This window comes from Tachysurus vachellii, chromosome 15, assembly GCF_030014155.1.
Source record: "Tachysurus vachellii isolate PV-2020 chromosome 15, HZAU_Pvac_v1, whole genome shotgun sequence".
NCBI classification, from domain to species: Eukaryota; Metazoa; Chordata; class Actinopteri; order Siluriformes; family Bagridae; genus Tachysurus; species Tachysurus vachellii.
In genome coordinates this window covers 3,318,064-3,332,078 of record NC_083474.1, presented here as the reverse complement: position 1 = coordinate 3,332,078, position 14,015 = coordinate 3,318,064, and the positions used below count along the sequence as shown (strand labels likewise).

At 37.7% G+C, this 14,015-nt stretch overlaps 2 protein-coding genes across 8 annotated transcripts in view; one reads left to right on the top strand and one right to left on the bottom strand.

Moving 5' to 3' along the window:
- LOC132857816 (eukaryotic translation initiation factor 4 gamma 1-like) overlaps nt 1-14,015 on the bottom strand; it is a 796,411-nt gene that overhangs the window by 464,886 nt on the left and 317,510 nt on the right. The window lies entirely within an intron of this gene.
- Nucleotides 7,911-14,015, top strand: part of LOC132858253 (transcriptional regulator ATRX homolog) — a 16,645-nt gene continuing 10,540 nt past the window's right edge. For all 7 annotated transcript variants that reach the window (XM_060888508.1, XM_060888503.1, XM_060888509.1 and 4 more), the window contains exons 1-5: nt 7,911-8,035; nt 9,188-9,303; nt 10,043-10,156; nt 10,499-10,552; nt 10,983-11,079. In XM_060888508.1, coding sequence (XP_060744491.1) covers nt 8,014-8,035; nt 9,188-9,303; nt 10,043-10,156; nt 10,499-10,552; nt 10,983-11,079 — 403 coding nt within the window. In that variant the 5' untranslated portion in view covers nt 7,911-8,013. The remainder of the gene's footprint in view (nt 8,036-9,187; nt 9,304-10,042; nt 10,157-10,498; nt 10,553-10,982; nt 11,080-14,015) is intronic.

Genomic DNA, 14,015 nt, shown 5'->3' with positions numbered 1-14,015 from the left:
TCAGCTCACGTTTCTTCGCTAACAGCTGCTTTTGTAGCAAGGTGAAGGGGCACATTAAGAAAAACACTAGACTGCAAATGATTGTTGATTAGCATTGACAGTCCAATTCTAGCCCTAATCTGTAAGCAGAGAACTGGACCATACGCCATCCTGAGTTTCACACGAGGAATACGAATGAGGCAATGCAGAGGGAGAAAAAAGTAAATAGGACATTTACAAAGTGAGCTGTGTGACAGATCGTGACGTTAACACTAATCTGCAATGAGAAATATGTAGCATGAAAAATGCACCTTTAAGAGAAAAACAGAATCTTTCTGAATTCTGATTGAGCAGAATGTGTTGATGCATTTTCTATAAGAGAAATAAGAGCTATAACGCAGTGTGTATTATTGCATTTTACTCACTCACTCACTCATTTTCTACCACTTATCTGAGCTACCTCAGGTCACAGGGAGCCTGTGCCTATCTCAGGCGTCATCGGGCATCAAGGCAGGATACACCCTGGACGGAGTGTCAACCCATCGCAGGGCACACACACACTCTCATTCACTCACGCACTCACACACACTACAGACAATTTTCCAGAGATGCCAATCAACCTACCATGCATGTCTTTGGACCGGGGGAGGAAACCGGAGTACCCGGAGGAAACCCCCGAGGCACGGGGAGAACATGCAAACTCCACACACACAAGGCAGAGGCGGGAATCGAACCCCCAACCCTGGAGGTGTGAGGCGAACGTGCTAACCACTAAGCCACCGTGCCCCCTATTGCATTTTAGTATCATAGAAATGTCTAATAGTCTTATGATTGAAACATGAGGCAAACATTATTAGCATGTGCAAAAAAGCTGATTTCCTTATAGACCATTGAAATTTTTTAACCCTTTTTGTGTGTTTGTGCTTGTGAAAAAAAATTCATTAAAAAGTCTTCATGAAGCTATATTTACAAGTCTGTACATGTGCAACAGATGCTCTTTTAATAATAAACATTTTTCATACTGCAAGGTTCATGGAAGAAGTCTCCAGTGTCAGAGGTCAAGCTGCACTTGAACATCTTCAGGACAGAGAAGTTTACTCTTCATAAAATGTATAAGTAGTTCTTTAATTTGCATTCGTTGGCCACTAAAAAAATAACAACAACAATAACAAGGCAGATGGTTAAAAAAACTAAAGAGTCTGAATATATTTCACTCTAGCTGAAGCCAGTTCTAAAGTTAACACCACAAAACATCTTTTTTTCTTTATGTAATACTTTGATATCACACTACGTCAAGCGTAGAGGTGTGAGAGACAACATAAAAGGGAAAACACAGAACTTAAATAGGCTGACTAATAGGACTAATAATCAAAAGAGGAAATGAAGCAGACAAGAAAAGACATTCAAAAAATGAGAGAGAATGCCCTCTGGTGGACTGGTAGGGGAGGGATTATCTCTGCTGGCCCTGATATTGCCTGACCCTCACGACCTCTTAAGGCATGATTCTTGATGTTCCCAAACTTTAGAGGGCCCGTAGCTGCTAGTAGTGTGGTGTCCACGGCGAGACCAAAGAGTGGAGGCACAGAGACATCCTTTGCCAAGCAGGAAAGCTGAACAAGGCATCCAAGGCAGAGCAGAATGGGGATGGGGGGGGATCAGCCATTCAGGAGGGCATAGCGACACTGAGCAAGGGGGCAGAGCGTTATCCTCCACTGAACAAGGGGGCATAGCTTTATCCTCCACCGGGTACACGGGCAGGCCCACATCCTTTGCAAAGCAACAGGGCAGAACAACATCGTCCATGGAGCAAAGGGGGTAGACCGACATCCTCTGAGGTTCCAGGGGTGATATCTTCAGCAGTGATATCTTCAGAGTGATATCTTCAGCAGGTGATCTTCTGAGTAGGACATGAGGGGTTTGACTGAGAGATCATTCTGTCTGTTTTGGGCTCGTGCCCTCTCCTCAACCCATCTTTCCTACTTGGCCTAGTTGCTGAGCATCTCAAGCAGGAGTTGGTTAAACTTGAGGAGGATGCTGTGCTCTGCCACATCCTGCTCTCACACCGCCTGTTCTGCTGCATCCATAATTAGTTGGAGCATTTGATGCTATATGCTAGTATTTATTCCTGAGTGTGTTAGATTACAGTTACTTTTATACCTCGTGTTTACATATTTAAGCTTCCCAAGCCTAGTATTAACCTAGCCCTTGATTGTCCTAGTTTTTTTTTTTTTTGAGTTCCTTCCCAGTGTTTGTTTCTTTTTGTTCTTCTACTTTATAATCATCTGCATTTGCATCCACCTCCAACCCGTGACAAAATGTAATTACATGTTCGTACCATCTTATTGTTTTGATGTACCAACCTGTCTTGCTAACTAATTACAGCATCACGTAGCATGTTACTGCAACTTCATTATTAACATAATTTCATATTAGTGAAAATAAGTTTGCAATAACCAAAAACAGAGACTATTTTGTCTTCAAATCATTTACCATGTCGTTAGTAACGAGGTACTAATTCGTTACTAACGACATGGTAAAAGATTTGAAGTCAAAAATAGTCTCGGTTTTTGGTTAGACACAGTATACATAAATAAAGATAGATAGATAGATAGATAGATAGATAGATAGATAGATAGATAGATAGATAGATAGATAGATAGATAGAAATGAGAGAGCGAAATGAACAGGGCACACAGGAACGTGTCACAAGCACAATCTAACAAATGCAGTCTCGGGGTGTGGTAATGCTACGACTACAACTCTCTCTCTCTCTCTTTCTCTCTCTCTCTCTCCTGAATCAATAGCTTGTACGGTTGCCGCATTGCTCTCGCAGGCTCCTGCAGCCTGCTTCTCTTTCACACTTGGCTTTATCAAGGTCATCTGTAACGGGCACGTGGCGTCTTACCATGCGCCGTGCTCTTCCCCTGTGTAGCCGTGCATCACCAGTGCCCACTGCTGGGGGAAAGAAGGAATGTTGGTGTGATGAAATGGGAAGGAAGCAATGGAAGATATAAGGAGAATCACACAGTGCTGGCAAATTGAATGTAGAGCTGTACATCTATAATGGTTCAAAAGCTACAGAACATAAATCTATAAATATATTTTGTATATATTTAAATATATTTTATTTAGTTTTTTTATTTTATTTAGGTACTTATACAATCTCATTCTAATATAATATATGCAAAAAAACTAATAAAATTCTGTAGATTAACATCAATCTTCTCCCCGTGCCTCGGGGGTTTCCTCCGGGTACTCCGGTTTCCTCCCCCAGTCCAAAGACATGCATGGTAGGTTGATTGGCATCTCTGGAACATTTGTCATCAAAGAAATGAATACAACAAAATAAATAAGATAAAATACAACCAATAATATCTATTACTGTAAATAGAACTCTTGCTAGATTTCTAGAGTTCAATTTGTTTTAAGACTTTGGGGAATGTTCAGGTTTATTGAAGAAAAAATATACGATCGCACTTGTGTATGATTGTTACAAACAAAAACAAAAAAGAAGAAGAAGAAGAAAGAAAGAACACCTTCACCAATTAACACATCTCTGCTTGATAGAGATAGAGATAGACTCATGCTGTAATGTAATCCCTACAGCTGTGCTAACTAACATCATTCAAATGAGAAACGATATTATGTGACTTCTTACTTTTGGGACTGTTTACACTGTCAGCTCAAAAAAAAACGACATAAAAAATAATTTCAAATTGTGCTATACGCGCAATATTTACGAATAAGCCAGTGGTTTTTTCTTGACCTCTTGCTACAGAGTCAAAACCTCTATGGACTGCTTGTACATCACCTCGCCAGAACACTAGTGGGCGATGTGGCAGGGTATTTTTCTATCTATTTGTTTGTATTTTTTGAGTCATGTGTTTTGATTTTCATTTTGTCAGCTCTAATCATTGTCCCGTTTCTGTCATGATGGCTTGGACAATTCCCTGAGATAACACTAGGGGGCGTTCAAGCAGGAGTTTGTTTATGTCTTGTCCCATGTGCTTTTGTCTGTATTTTGTGCCTACCTTAGTCATTGTCCGTGTCTGTCATGATGCTTTGGACATTTTTGCCCCACCCCATCCTTATCGCCCCGCCCCCGCACACATGTTTCTCCTGACTTGCTAATTACCCTCCCTATTTATACCTGTTGTTTGGTGTGCTGTCTTTGTCTTCTGGTTTTGTCTCCTGTTTTATATAGTTTCAGTTTTGTTCTTTTCAGTCATACAGTATAGTGTTCTGTATATTCTGTAGTTGTTTCTGTTAGCGGAAACTTTGTCTTTCAGTAGACTTTGTTTTGAATAATACTGTTGTCTCATCCAATGAATTTGTGGTAAATATATTGCACTTTTGCCATTTCTGCATGCTAGGATTTTCATGTTAGCAATGTTGTTGCATCTACTGTAATATTATAGATAGAGTTAAAAAGTTCCAGAATGATCTTTGTACTTTATCCTTTCTGTATGTTAATTTAAGCTTGATCGCTTTATTTCTATTTAGCCTCATCCCCACAAAACTCTATAAAAGGTGAACGGAAATATAACCAAATTGCATTTCAATATTTCGATCCTTGTGAATATGTTCCATGCTGATAGAGGCGATAAATACACCAGGTATCTCACCAGGAGGTTTGGTGTAGTTTCAGGAGGCTCTCGTTAATCTGTAAATAATTTGCTATTCTGTTTCTCCGTGTTTTCCTGTGAGAACGCAGTTGCAGTGAAATCGATATCGTGTAATTGTTGCCTCGCAGGCGGATGAGACGCAGCAGATGGAACGCTCAGATGCTTGCGGTAAAATAAACTGTAGGTGTGGAGTGTACGGGATGCGTGTGGTATAAACATAGTGATTATTGAGCTTCATCTTGACTCATTTTAGAATGTGATGTAAACTCAAAGCTGATTGTTTGGACAAAAGTAGAGTCGCTGTGAAACAAGTTAATAGAAACAGAAACTCATAAGAGAAAAAAAACACACACGATCTTTCTAGAAATCTGAACACATTTTGGATGTGTTGTTAAACCCTAAAATATTCTTTAATAATTACATCATCTCATAATCATAACTATCTTATCTCAGATTATCATAACGATCTCATATAAGATTTATCATCACCACTCTTTTTCAGACTCATTCTCATCTCATTATCGTATTATAGCATCATCTCTGACTATCGTATCTCAGATTATCTCATTATCATAACATTATCTTAGACAATTTCATCTCATATCACAACATTATCTCAGATTATCTCTTTATTGTAACATCACCTCAGACTATCTTATCTCATATCACCATATTATCTCAGATTATGTCATTATATAACATTTTCCCAGATTATTTTAACTCAGAATTATCTAAGATAATGCACGTTTTTTTCTTGTCCATCATGAAGCAAAGGGAATTAATGTTACATTTCATTTGATACAATTACTATTTCCTGCCCTCAGGGGGATGTGGCTTTGGACCTGGTATTCAAAAAAAAAGTTAATAACTATACATGCTGAACATAGATGCATTGTATGTAAGAAACTCCTGAAGACACAGACACTACACAAATACTACACATACAGTACACACACACACACACACACACACCATTTTCCTCAGCGTGAAGCTTGTTTGGACCAGCTGTCCTGATGTTGTTTTCAGAAGCTGTTCCTATGGTGTCATGGCTAATAGCCTGCGGCATGCCTGCTGTCAGCCACCATCCCCACCCCCAGCACCCCCAAACACACACACACACACATGCACACAGATTAATGAGTTAGTTGTATAATGAATTAAAATATAATTAACAGTTATTAAAATACACACAAAAACTGTTCTTATAATCAAAACAATAGACTAACAAATGCTCAGTATTTTATTTAGAATTATTTATGTCAAAACAAATGAAATAAAATAAAAATGTAGTTTAAACACACACAGTTTGCACACTTTGGAGTTCATATATCACAAATGGTTATATCACTTTGTCATTTAAATTGTAAATCTATGGAAAAAATGATCCTTCTCACCAATATATAATCAATATATGAATCAATCAATAAATCAATTAATGAATCAATTATAGAAAGAATCATCGAATCAAAGAATCAGGTAAATTTGCTACTAGTTATTTTTTTGGAATCTCACTGATACCAGCTAGTGAACTGATAAGGAAATGAATTAATTAATAATGTAAATGATTTTATTTTAAAACTAATACAGCATTTCAACATCAATGCGGTTAGTGATAAAGATTAACGAATCAGTTAATGAAACAGTTTCTGAATCAATGCCACAGTACATCCTCACACCCCTTCATTATACAGACATAATTAAGTTAATCAGCTGCTGCTCAGCTGCTGAAAAGTGAATACATGGACAATCTGACGCAAATCTTTGTGGTTAGATTTCTTTTCACTCTAAGTTAAAACTTTGTATAGAGCTTGTGTCATGATTTGTAATAAAAAAATGTTGACTTCGAAAAAAAAAGTCGATACATCCTGCCGTGATGTGTTTAACCTCCAGCAGAACGGAAATCGTCTTATGGGAAGTTTTCAATCAGTATAAACAAACAGATGGTTTTCTGGCCGCGTGTCTGATATAAAATGCGTGGGTCTGAAATGTCTGATATAAAATGCTGAGTGTTTTTCTCTCTGTTGATAACTTAAAGACATTAATTTGAGCTGATCATGAACAGGCACTTGGGGCATCTGGCTTCTGGTAAAAAGAATTAAAGCACATGTAGATGTTATGAATGGAGATCTTTATAGAAGCCATGTGAGTAGAACAAATGAGACTGGGGCAAGACGTCACTGTACTATTTTCAGCCTTTGTTAAGGCGAGAGTGCTAATTGAGTTTTGTTTTTACAGTTCTGTGGAGGATCGTGTCCCGATCGAGATGAGATGGTGGAATAATGAAGCCCTGCGCTTGGTTCTGGATGGAAAAAAAAAAGGTTTTGTGAAAAAGTTTTTGACTCGTGTTATTATCAGGAGCTTATTTAGCAGCAAATGTGATCAGTGTATATTTTGTGTTGCAGTGGATTGACTTTGTAAAATTGTGTTTATCTTGGAATAATGTAATAAAAGGCTTTTCAAATACAATTCTCTCTCTCTCTCTCTCTCTCTCTCTCTCTCTCTCTCTCTTTCTTTCTCTCTCTCTCTTTCTTATCGCTCTTTCTCTCTTATTTCTCTCTCTCTCTTTCTCTTTCATTCTCTCTCTTATTCTCTCTCTCTCTCTCTCTCTCTCTCTGTCTGAGTTTTATCCCTGAATCAGCTACATAAGTACTGTATTAGTATTAAACACTTCATGCAGTGTGTTTATCAGTTGTGTTTATACAGTAGGTGTGTGTGTGTTTGTGTGTGTGTGTGTGTGTGTGTTTCTTTCTAAGCAGATGCTGTTACATGCATTTTACAATTCTACTGCTGATCTGGACATTTCTTCACAGCTTGACCTGCTTTCTACTGTCTCTCTCTCTCTCTCTCTCTCTCTCTCTCTCTCTCTCTCTCTCTCTCTCTCTCTTTCTCCTAACTGCACTCATCATCACAACGCACCCTTATTTTTATAGCGTGATGTTTCAGCTGAAATGCAGGCACTCACAGAGCTGTGCTCAGCGTGAAATGGCTGAACAGAAAAATTAGTTCATGTTCAAAAAGACTGACACTAATGATGAATTAATTAGTAATAAATAAATAAATAAATAAATACATAAATATGGAGAATGAAATAGCACCAAGTAAATAAATTAAACTCACAAACAAAATAACTACATTTAAAAATGAATTATATAAATAGAATGTAAAAAAAATTATATATTTCTATCAGTTTCTAGAGTTTATGAAAGTGTAATGTGTTGTTTAAAAAGGTGAAACTTTTTGTTTGTGTTGGTGTGTGTGTTGAAAAAGTGTGTGTTGAAGCTCCGCCCAGCCATGTGTTGAAGCTCCGCCCTGTTGATAGAGTCAGAAATTAGACTTTTATCCTCTCAGTGTGTTTATTTTAGATGCTTTTGATCTGAGAGAAGGACGAAGGAGAGAGCTGACAGAACTGATGGAGTCTGAGCGGCTTCCAGGTAAGAGACAACTACAAGCTCTACACTCACGACCTCTCATCTACACTCTCACAACTATAGATTCTCACAACTATACACTCTCACAACTATACACTCTCACAACTATAGAATCTCACATCAACATTCTCACATCTACACTCTCACATATACACACTCTCACATCTACACTCTTACATCTATTCTCTCACATCTATACACTCTTACATTTATACACTCTCACATCTATACACACTCACATCTACACTCTCACATGTAAACACTCTCACTCTCACATCTACACTTTCATATCTAAACATTCTCACATCTACACTCTCACATCTAAACACACTCTCACAACTATGCAATCTCACATCTACACTCTTACATCTACACTCTCACATCTATTCTCTCACATCTCTACACACTCACATCTACACTCTCACATCTAAACACTCTCACATCTAAACACACTCTCACAACTATGCAATCTCACATCTACACTCTTACATCTACACTCTCACATCTATTCTCTCACATCTCTACACACTCACATCTACATTCTCACATCTAAACACTCTCACATCTACACTTTCACATCTGAACATTCTCACATCTCTACACACTCACATCTATACTCTCACAACAACACTCTCAGATTTACACCCTCAGACTTACAATTTTCAAAATGAAGAAAAGAATAACCAAATACTGCAAAATATTTATACATATTATTGTTTTTAAATGTTTTTATATGTGCATTGTATATGCATTCAATGCATGATTTTATTATTGTTTTTTATTTCATAGCATTATGTGCTGTTGTTTGTACTATTCCATTTTTATGGAAATAGTACAAAAGCAGTATTATGTAAATTTTGGGTAAAATTTTAATTTTGAGTATTATGTAAAATTTGGGTCAGATTTTTTTATTTTATGTTTTATGTAACAAATCTCATTAAGGTTGTATCCTGTGTGTTTACTTATCTTTAGCTAACACCTTGTGTAAATATTGATTGTACCTCTATAACACACTCACTTCATGTTGGACTTCATCGTAATATTATTGTTGCTCTTATTTACATCACAGGTCAACTGGTTTAAATAAAATCAAAGTGCTCTGATTATTTATTATCTAATTACTCTTATTAAAACTTATTACTTTATTAATTGTAGCTGCATGGTCTTTACACGGTGAGGGAGAGGAACTGGGTGGAGCTTCTCCTCCGTTAGTGGGTGTGTCTGAAGACCCAGGACGCAGTCCTTTAATCCCAATGACACAACATGGAAAGGTTTGATTTCAAATAATGAATAATAAATAATGTTCTGATTTAGAATTTCTAGTTCTTATATAAATATACATAAAAGTAATATTTTATATAAAAAAAATATATATATAAGTTTGTTCAAGTCAAATATTTCTAGCAGGCTCAATATAGAATATTATTCCCTAAGATGGATAAACATTTTATTAATAAATAACTTTATGCAACATTTCATGAATATTAAATATAATAAAAATATTAATACAATTATTAACAATTAATAAAAAGGCTGCTACTACTACTACTACTACTACAACTACTACTACTACTACTACTACTACTACTAATAATAATAATAATAATAATAATATAATTTTCACCCATGTAGCAGACAATAAATTTGAAGATATTAAATTTGTATTTAATTTAATGTAGATGGTGATGATGATGATGATGATGATGATGATTATTATTAGTTGTGCATGTCTAATGTAGCTATCAAGTGCTATCAAGCGCAAACTGCATGTGTGTATCAGCTCTAACATTTATTATAACATTCTTTCAGTAACAAAAAAAATATTTTATACATAAATTTGTTAAGATGAACAGATGTAAATTGTAAGAGTTAAAAATGTTTGCAATTTTGTTGTTAGGAGTAATACTGGAACTGGTTTATTATCCAAATGTTTAGAGAAAAAGCTACACAGTCTTGGACTAGGATTCGTTTCTGTTACTTGCTAGAGATTTGTTGTTGTTTTTTTTTCAGGACGAGCCGTGGTCATGTGACAGCTCTGCATCCACCTCAGAGGAGAGCGATGACGATGAGGATTCGAGGGCGAGGAAGAAGAAGAAGAAGAAACTGAGGAAAAAGAAGAGCAAGGTGATTTATTATTTACTAAAAACATCAAAAAATTTTATCCATTTATATTTATATACACTGAAACTGGAGACTCCTTCGCTAAATCTTTATTATGTTGTTTATTATCAGTGGAGCGTCAGCAGTTAGAAAGTCGAGCTGTTACTATGGAAACAGTAATTAACTGTAATTAACTCTGTAAAAACAGAGTTAGAACGAGTGCATTAATATAAACCAGCCTGCTTTCAGAAAACTAACACCCCCCAACCAATCGGAATCCAGAAATCAATAGCACTATGGTGTAACAATGAAGGGTTGTTATGTCATATTATCATAACCTCATTTCTTTTCGGGGACTTTTCACAGAGATCGAGCTCATCATCATCATCTTCCTCCAGCTCTTCGTCAGACAGCAGTGACGTGAGTCAAACTTACCATATAACTTTTGAACGGGTCTTTCACACTGTGGTAGCTATGCTAAGGATTCTTACTCTATAAAACATAAGATTACCACATAGCAATGTGCTAGCAATGATGCAGATATCAGTTGGAATGATGTTAAAATTATAAGCTAGCTAAAATCTGCTTCACCTAACATGAACCTGGCTAGCAAAGCATAAAAGCTAGCTCTACCTGGTTAAAAGAATGGTAACAACTTTTTTGTTGTTGCTTTTATATGTTTTTGTAAATAAACTTCAGTAAAAAGTCTGGTAAACTGAGCTAACATGGTTAACAACATGAAAAATCTAGTGGGAACTAGTTAGCATGATTTGTTTTGTAGCTATATACAGTACTGAAACACTGTGATTAGCTTTTTATACATTTCAAATTGAAACAAAATTTTCCACAGGATGAGAAAAAGAAGAAAAAGAAGAAGAAGAAAAATAAGCAGAAAGAGCAGAGGAAAAGGAAACAGAATGCTGTGACAACGGTGATACCTGAGTCAGGTGGGAGAAATAAAAAAATCTGGATTGTGATTGGTCAGAAGGTGTTGAATGGGGGAATGTTTTCTTTAGGATAAGGAGATGTTCATTTAACACTTAAGAAAGGGGTCGTCTCTAGTGTCAGTGTTTTGTTTTTGTCGTTGCTTAGATGGTGCTGCTAGATCTTGTCACATCATTCTAGCTATGCAATTTTTCTTATTAAAATATAGTATAGAAAATTTTCGAATTATTTTTCAATTACAGATTAAAAAAAATATCAGAAAAAGATTTTTTTCTGATATTTTTTTTCCGAACTTTTTCAGTCATGTGTGTTTTCAAGTTTAAGTTTTAAAAATGAGCACAAAAAATCATCTTCTACTTTTGGCTTTTCCCGTTAGGGGTCCCCACAGCGAATGATCTGTTCCCACCTAACTCCATCTTCTACTCTCGCACCAATTACCTCCATGTCCTCATTCAACACATCCATATAGCTCCTCTTTGAACTTCCCCTTGACCTCTTACTGTACCTGGCAGCTCCATCTCCAACATCCTTCTACCAATTTAACCAACTCCCTCCTCTGTACATGTCCAAACCATCTCAATCTAGCCTCTCTGTCCTTGTCCCCAAAACAGACAACCTGGGCCGTCCCTCTGATGTGATCGTTCCTAATCCTGTCCATTCTCACCACTCGTAAAGAGAACCTCAACATCCTCAACTCTACTACCTCCATCTCTGCCTCATGTCTTTTCCTCACTGCTACAGTCTCTAACCCATACAGCAGAGCTGCTGTCACTACTGTCTTGTACACGTTTTCTTTGATTCTTGCTGACACTCTTCTGTCATGCAATGTTCCTGACGATTTTCTCCACCCACGCCAACCTACTTGCACTTGCCTCTTCACCTCTTTTTCACACTCCCCATCACACTGGATTGTTGACAGCAAATACTTAAACTCCTGCACCTTCTTGACCTCAGCCCCTGTAACCGCACTGTTCTACTTCCCTCCCTCTTGTTCATACATTTGTATTCTGACTTTTATTCCTCTGCTTTCCAAAGCAGACCTCCACCTTTCCAGGTGTTCCTCCACCTGCTCTCTACTCTCACTACAGATCACAATGTCATCCACAAACATCACTGTCCATGTTGATTCCTGTCTGAATTCCTCTGTCAATTTATCCATCACCATATCAAACACGAGTGGACTCAAATCCGATCCTTGATGGAGACCCACCTCCACCTTGAACTCCTCTGTCTGACCTACAGCACATCTGCTGTCATACTCCTCTCATACATATCCTGAACTACTCTGACATGCTTCTCTGCCCCTCCTGACATCCTCATACAGTACCATAGCTCCTCTCTCTGCACCCTGTCATACGCTTTCTCTAAATCCACAATGAGGCAGTGCAGCTTCTTCTGACCATCTTTCACCTATTGACCAACACAAAAACACACACCAAAAAAAAAAAAAAAACAAACATAAATATAATAAAGAATAGTTTGAGCTGCTAAAACCTAAGAGGACACGAGCTAACATTTTTCGGCAGAATGTTTAAGTGTCGCTATAAAAATAAATTAGAAAACTGTAATTGTAAGAGGAAATAAACACTCAGGGCCATACTGTTAGATATACACACAAATGCGCACACACACACACACACACACACACACACACACACAAACAGCCTCATCCTTCTGAGTGCTGTCCTGTACTTCCTCGTTCCACCACCATGTTTCCTTATCTACTTTCCCCTTCAGATGACACACCTAGCACCCTCATACCTGTCTCCCTGATCACTTCTGCTGTAGTTTCCCAGTCATCCGCAGCTCTTCCTTACGGCATTCTTCCTTTTTCAACGTCCACCACTTGATCTTCTTTTCAATCTTTCCTCTTCCTGACCACCAGAGACATCCTGCACATCACCATCTGATGCTGTCTGCCTGTCGTACTCCTACCTCCACTCTTATATGTAACTCTATGTTCCTCTTTCTTCTGGAAATATGTGTTAACTACAGCAATTTCTATACGCTTAGCAAAGTTCACCATCATGTGTCCTTCTAGGTTCCTTACCTTAACACTAAACCTGCCCATCACCACTTTATCACCTCTGTTCCCCTCACCAACATGCCCGTTGGAGTCTGCACTACTCCAATCACTACTCTCTCCCATCTGGGAATACTCTCCGTCACCTCATTTAACTCACTCCAGAATCTCTCCTTCTCTTTTAACTCACAACCTACTTGTGGAGCATAATCGCTGATGATATTCAACATCACCCCTTCAATTTCTAACTTTAAACTGATGACCCAGTCTGACCCAGTCTCTTTTCACCTCTTTTTACTTTTTACAAACTCATCTTTCAGGATCACTTCTACCCCATTTCTTTTCCTACCCACACCATAATAAAACAGTTTGTATCCCCATCATATACTACTTGCTTTGCTCCCCTTCCACCTGGTCTCCTACACACACAGTATATCTACCTTCCTTCTCTCCATCATGTCTGCCAGCTCTATACATTTCTCTGCCATTGTACCAACGTTGTCCCTATTCTCAGATCTATACTCCTGCCTTTCCTCTTCTCTATCTGCCTACGAATCCTTCTCCCTCCTCTCCTTCCTCGACCAACAGTAGCCCAAATTCCGTTGCACCCAAATTCCGCCGCACCCAGTAGGTTTACAGTGTTCGACTGATCCGGAATGGAATTCACACTGACGATTTGCATGTTTAAATTTAACACGTTTTACGCAGTTTCCCACTCCTGACGCAAACCTATCTACTTATCTGGGCTTGGGACCGGCACAGAAATCACTGGCTTGCGACCCTTGTGGCTAGATTAAAAATGAGCACAGAAAAATAAAAACCATAATAACAATTTAGGGAGCTTGTTTTCCAACGTGTTCTCGACAGCGTTTTTGAAATTTGTTTTCTCGCATTTTTTTTTCTGCTTATTAACTG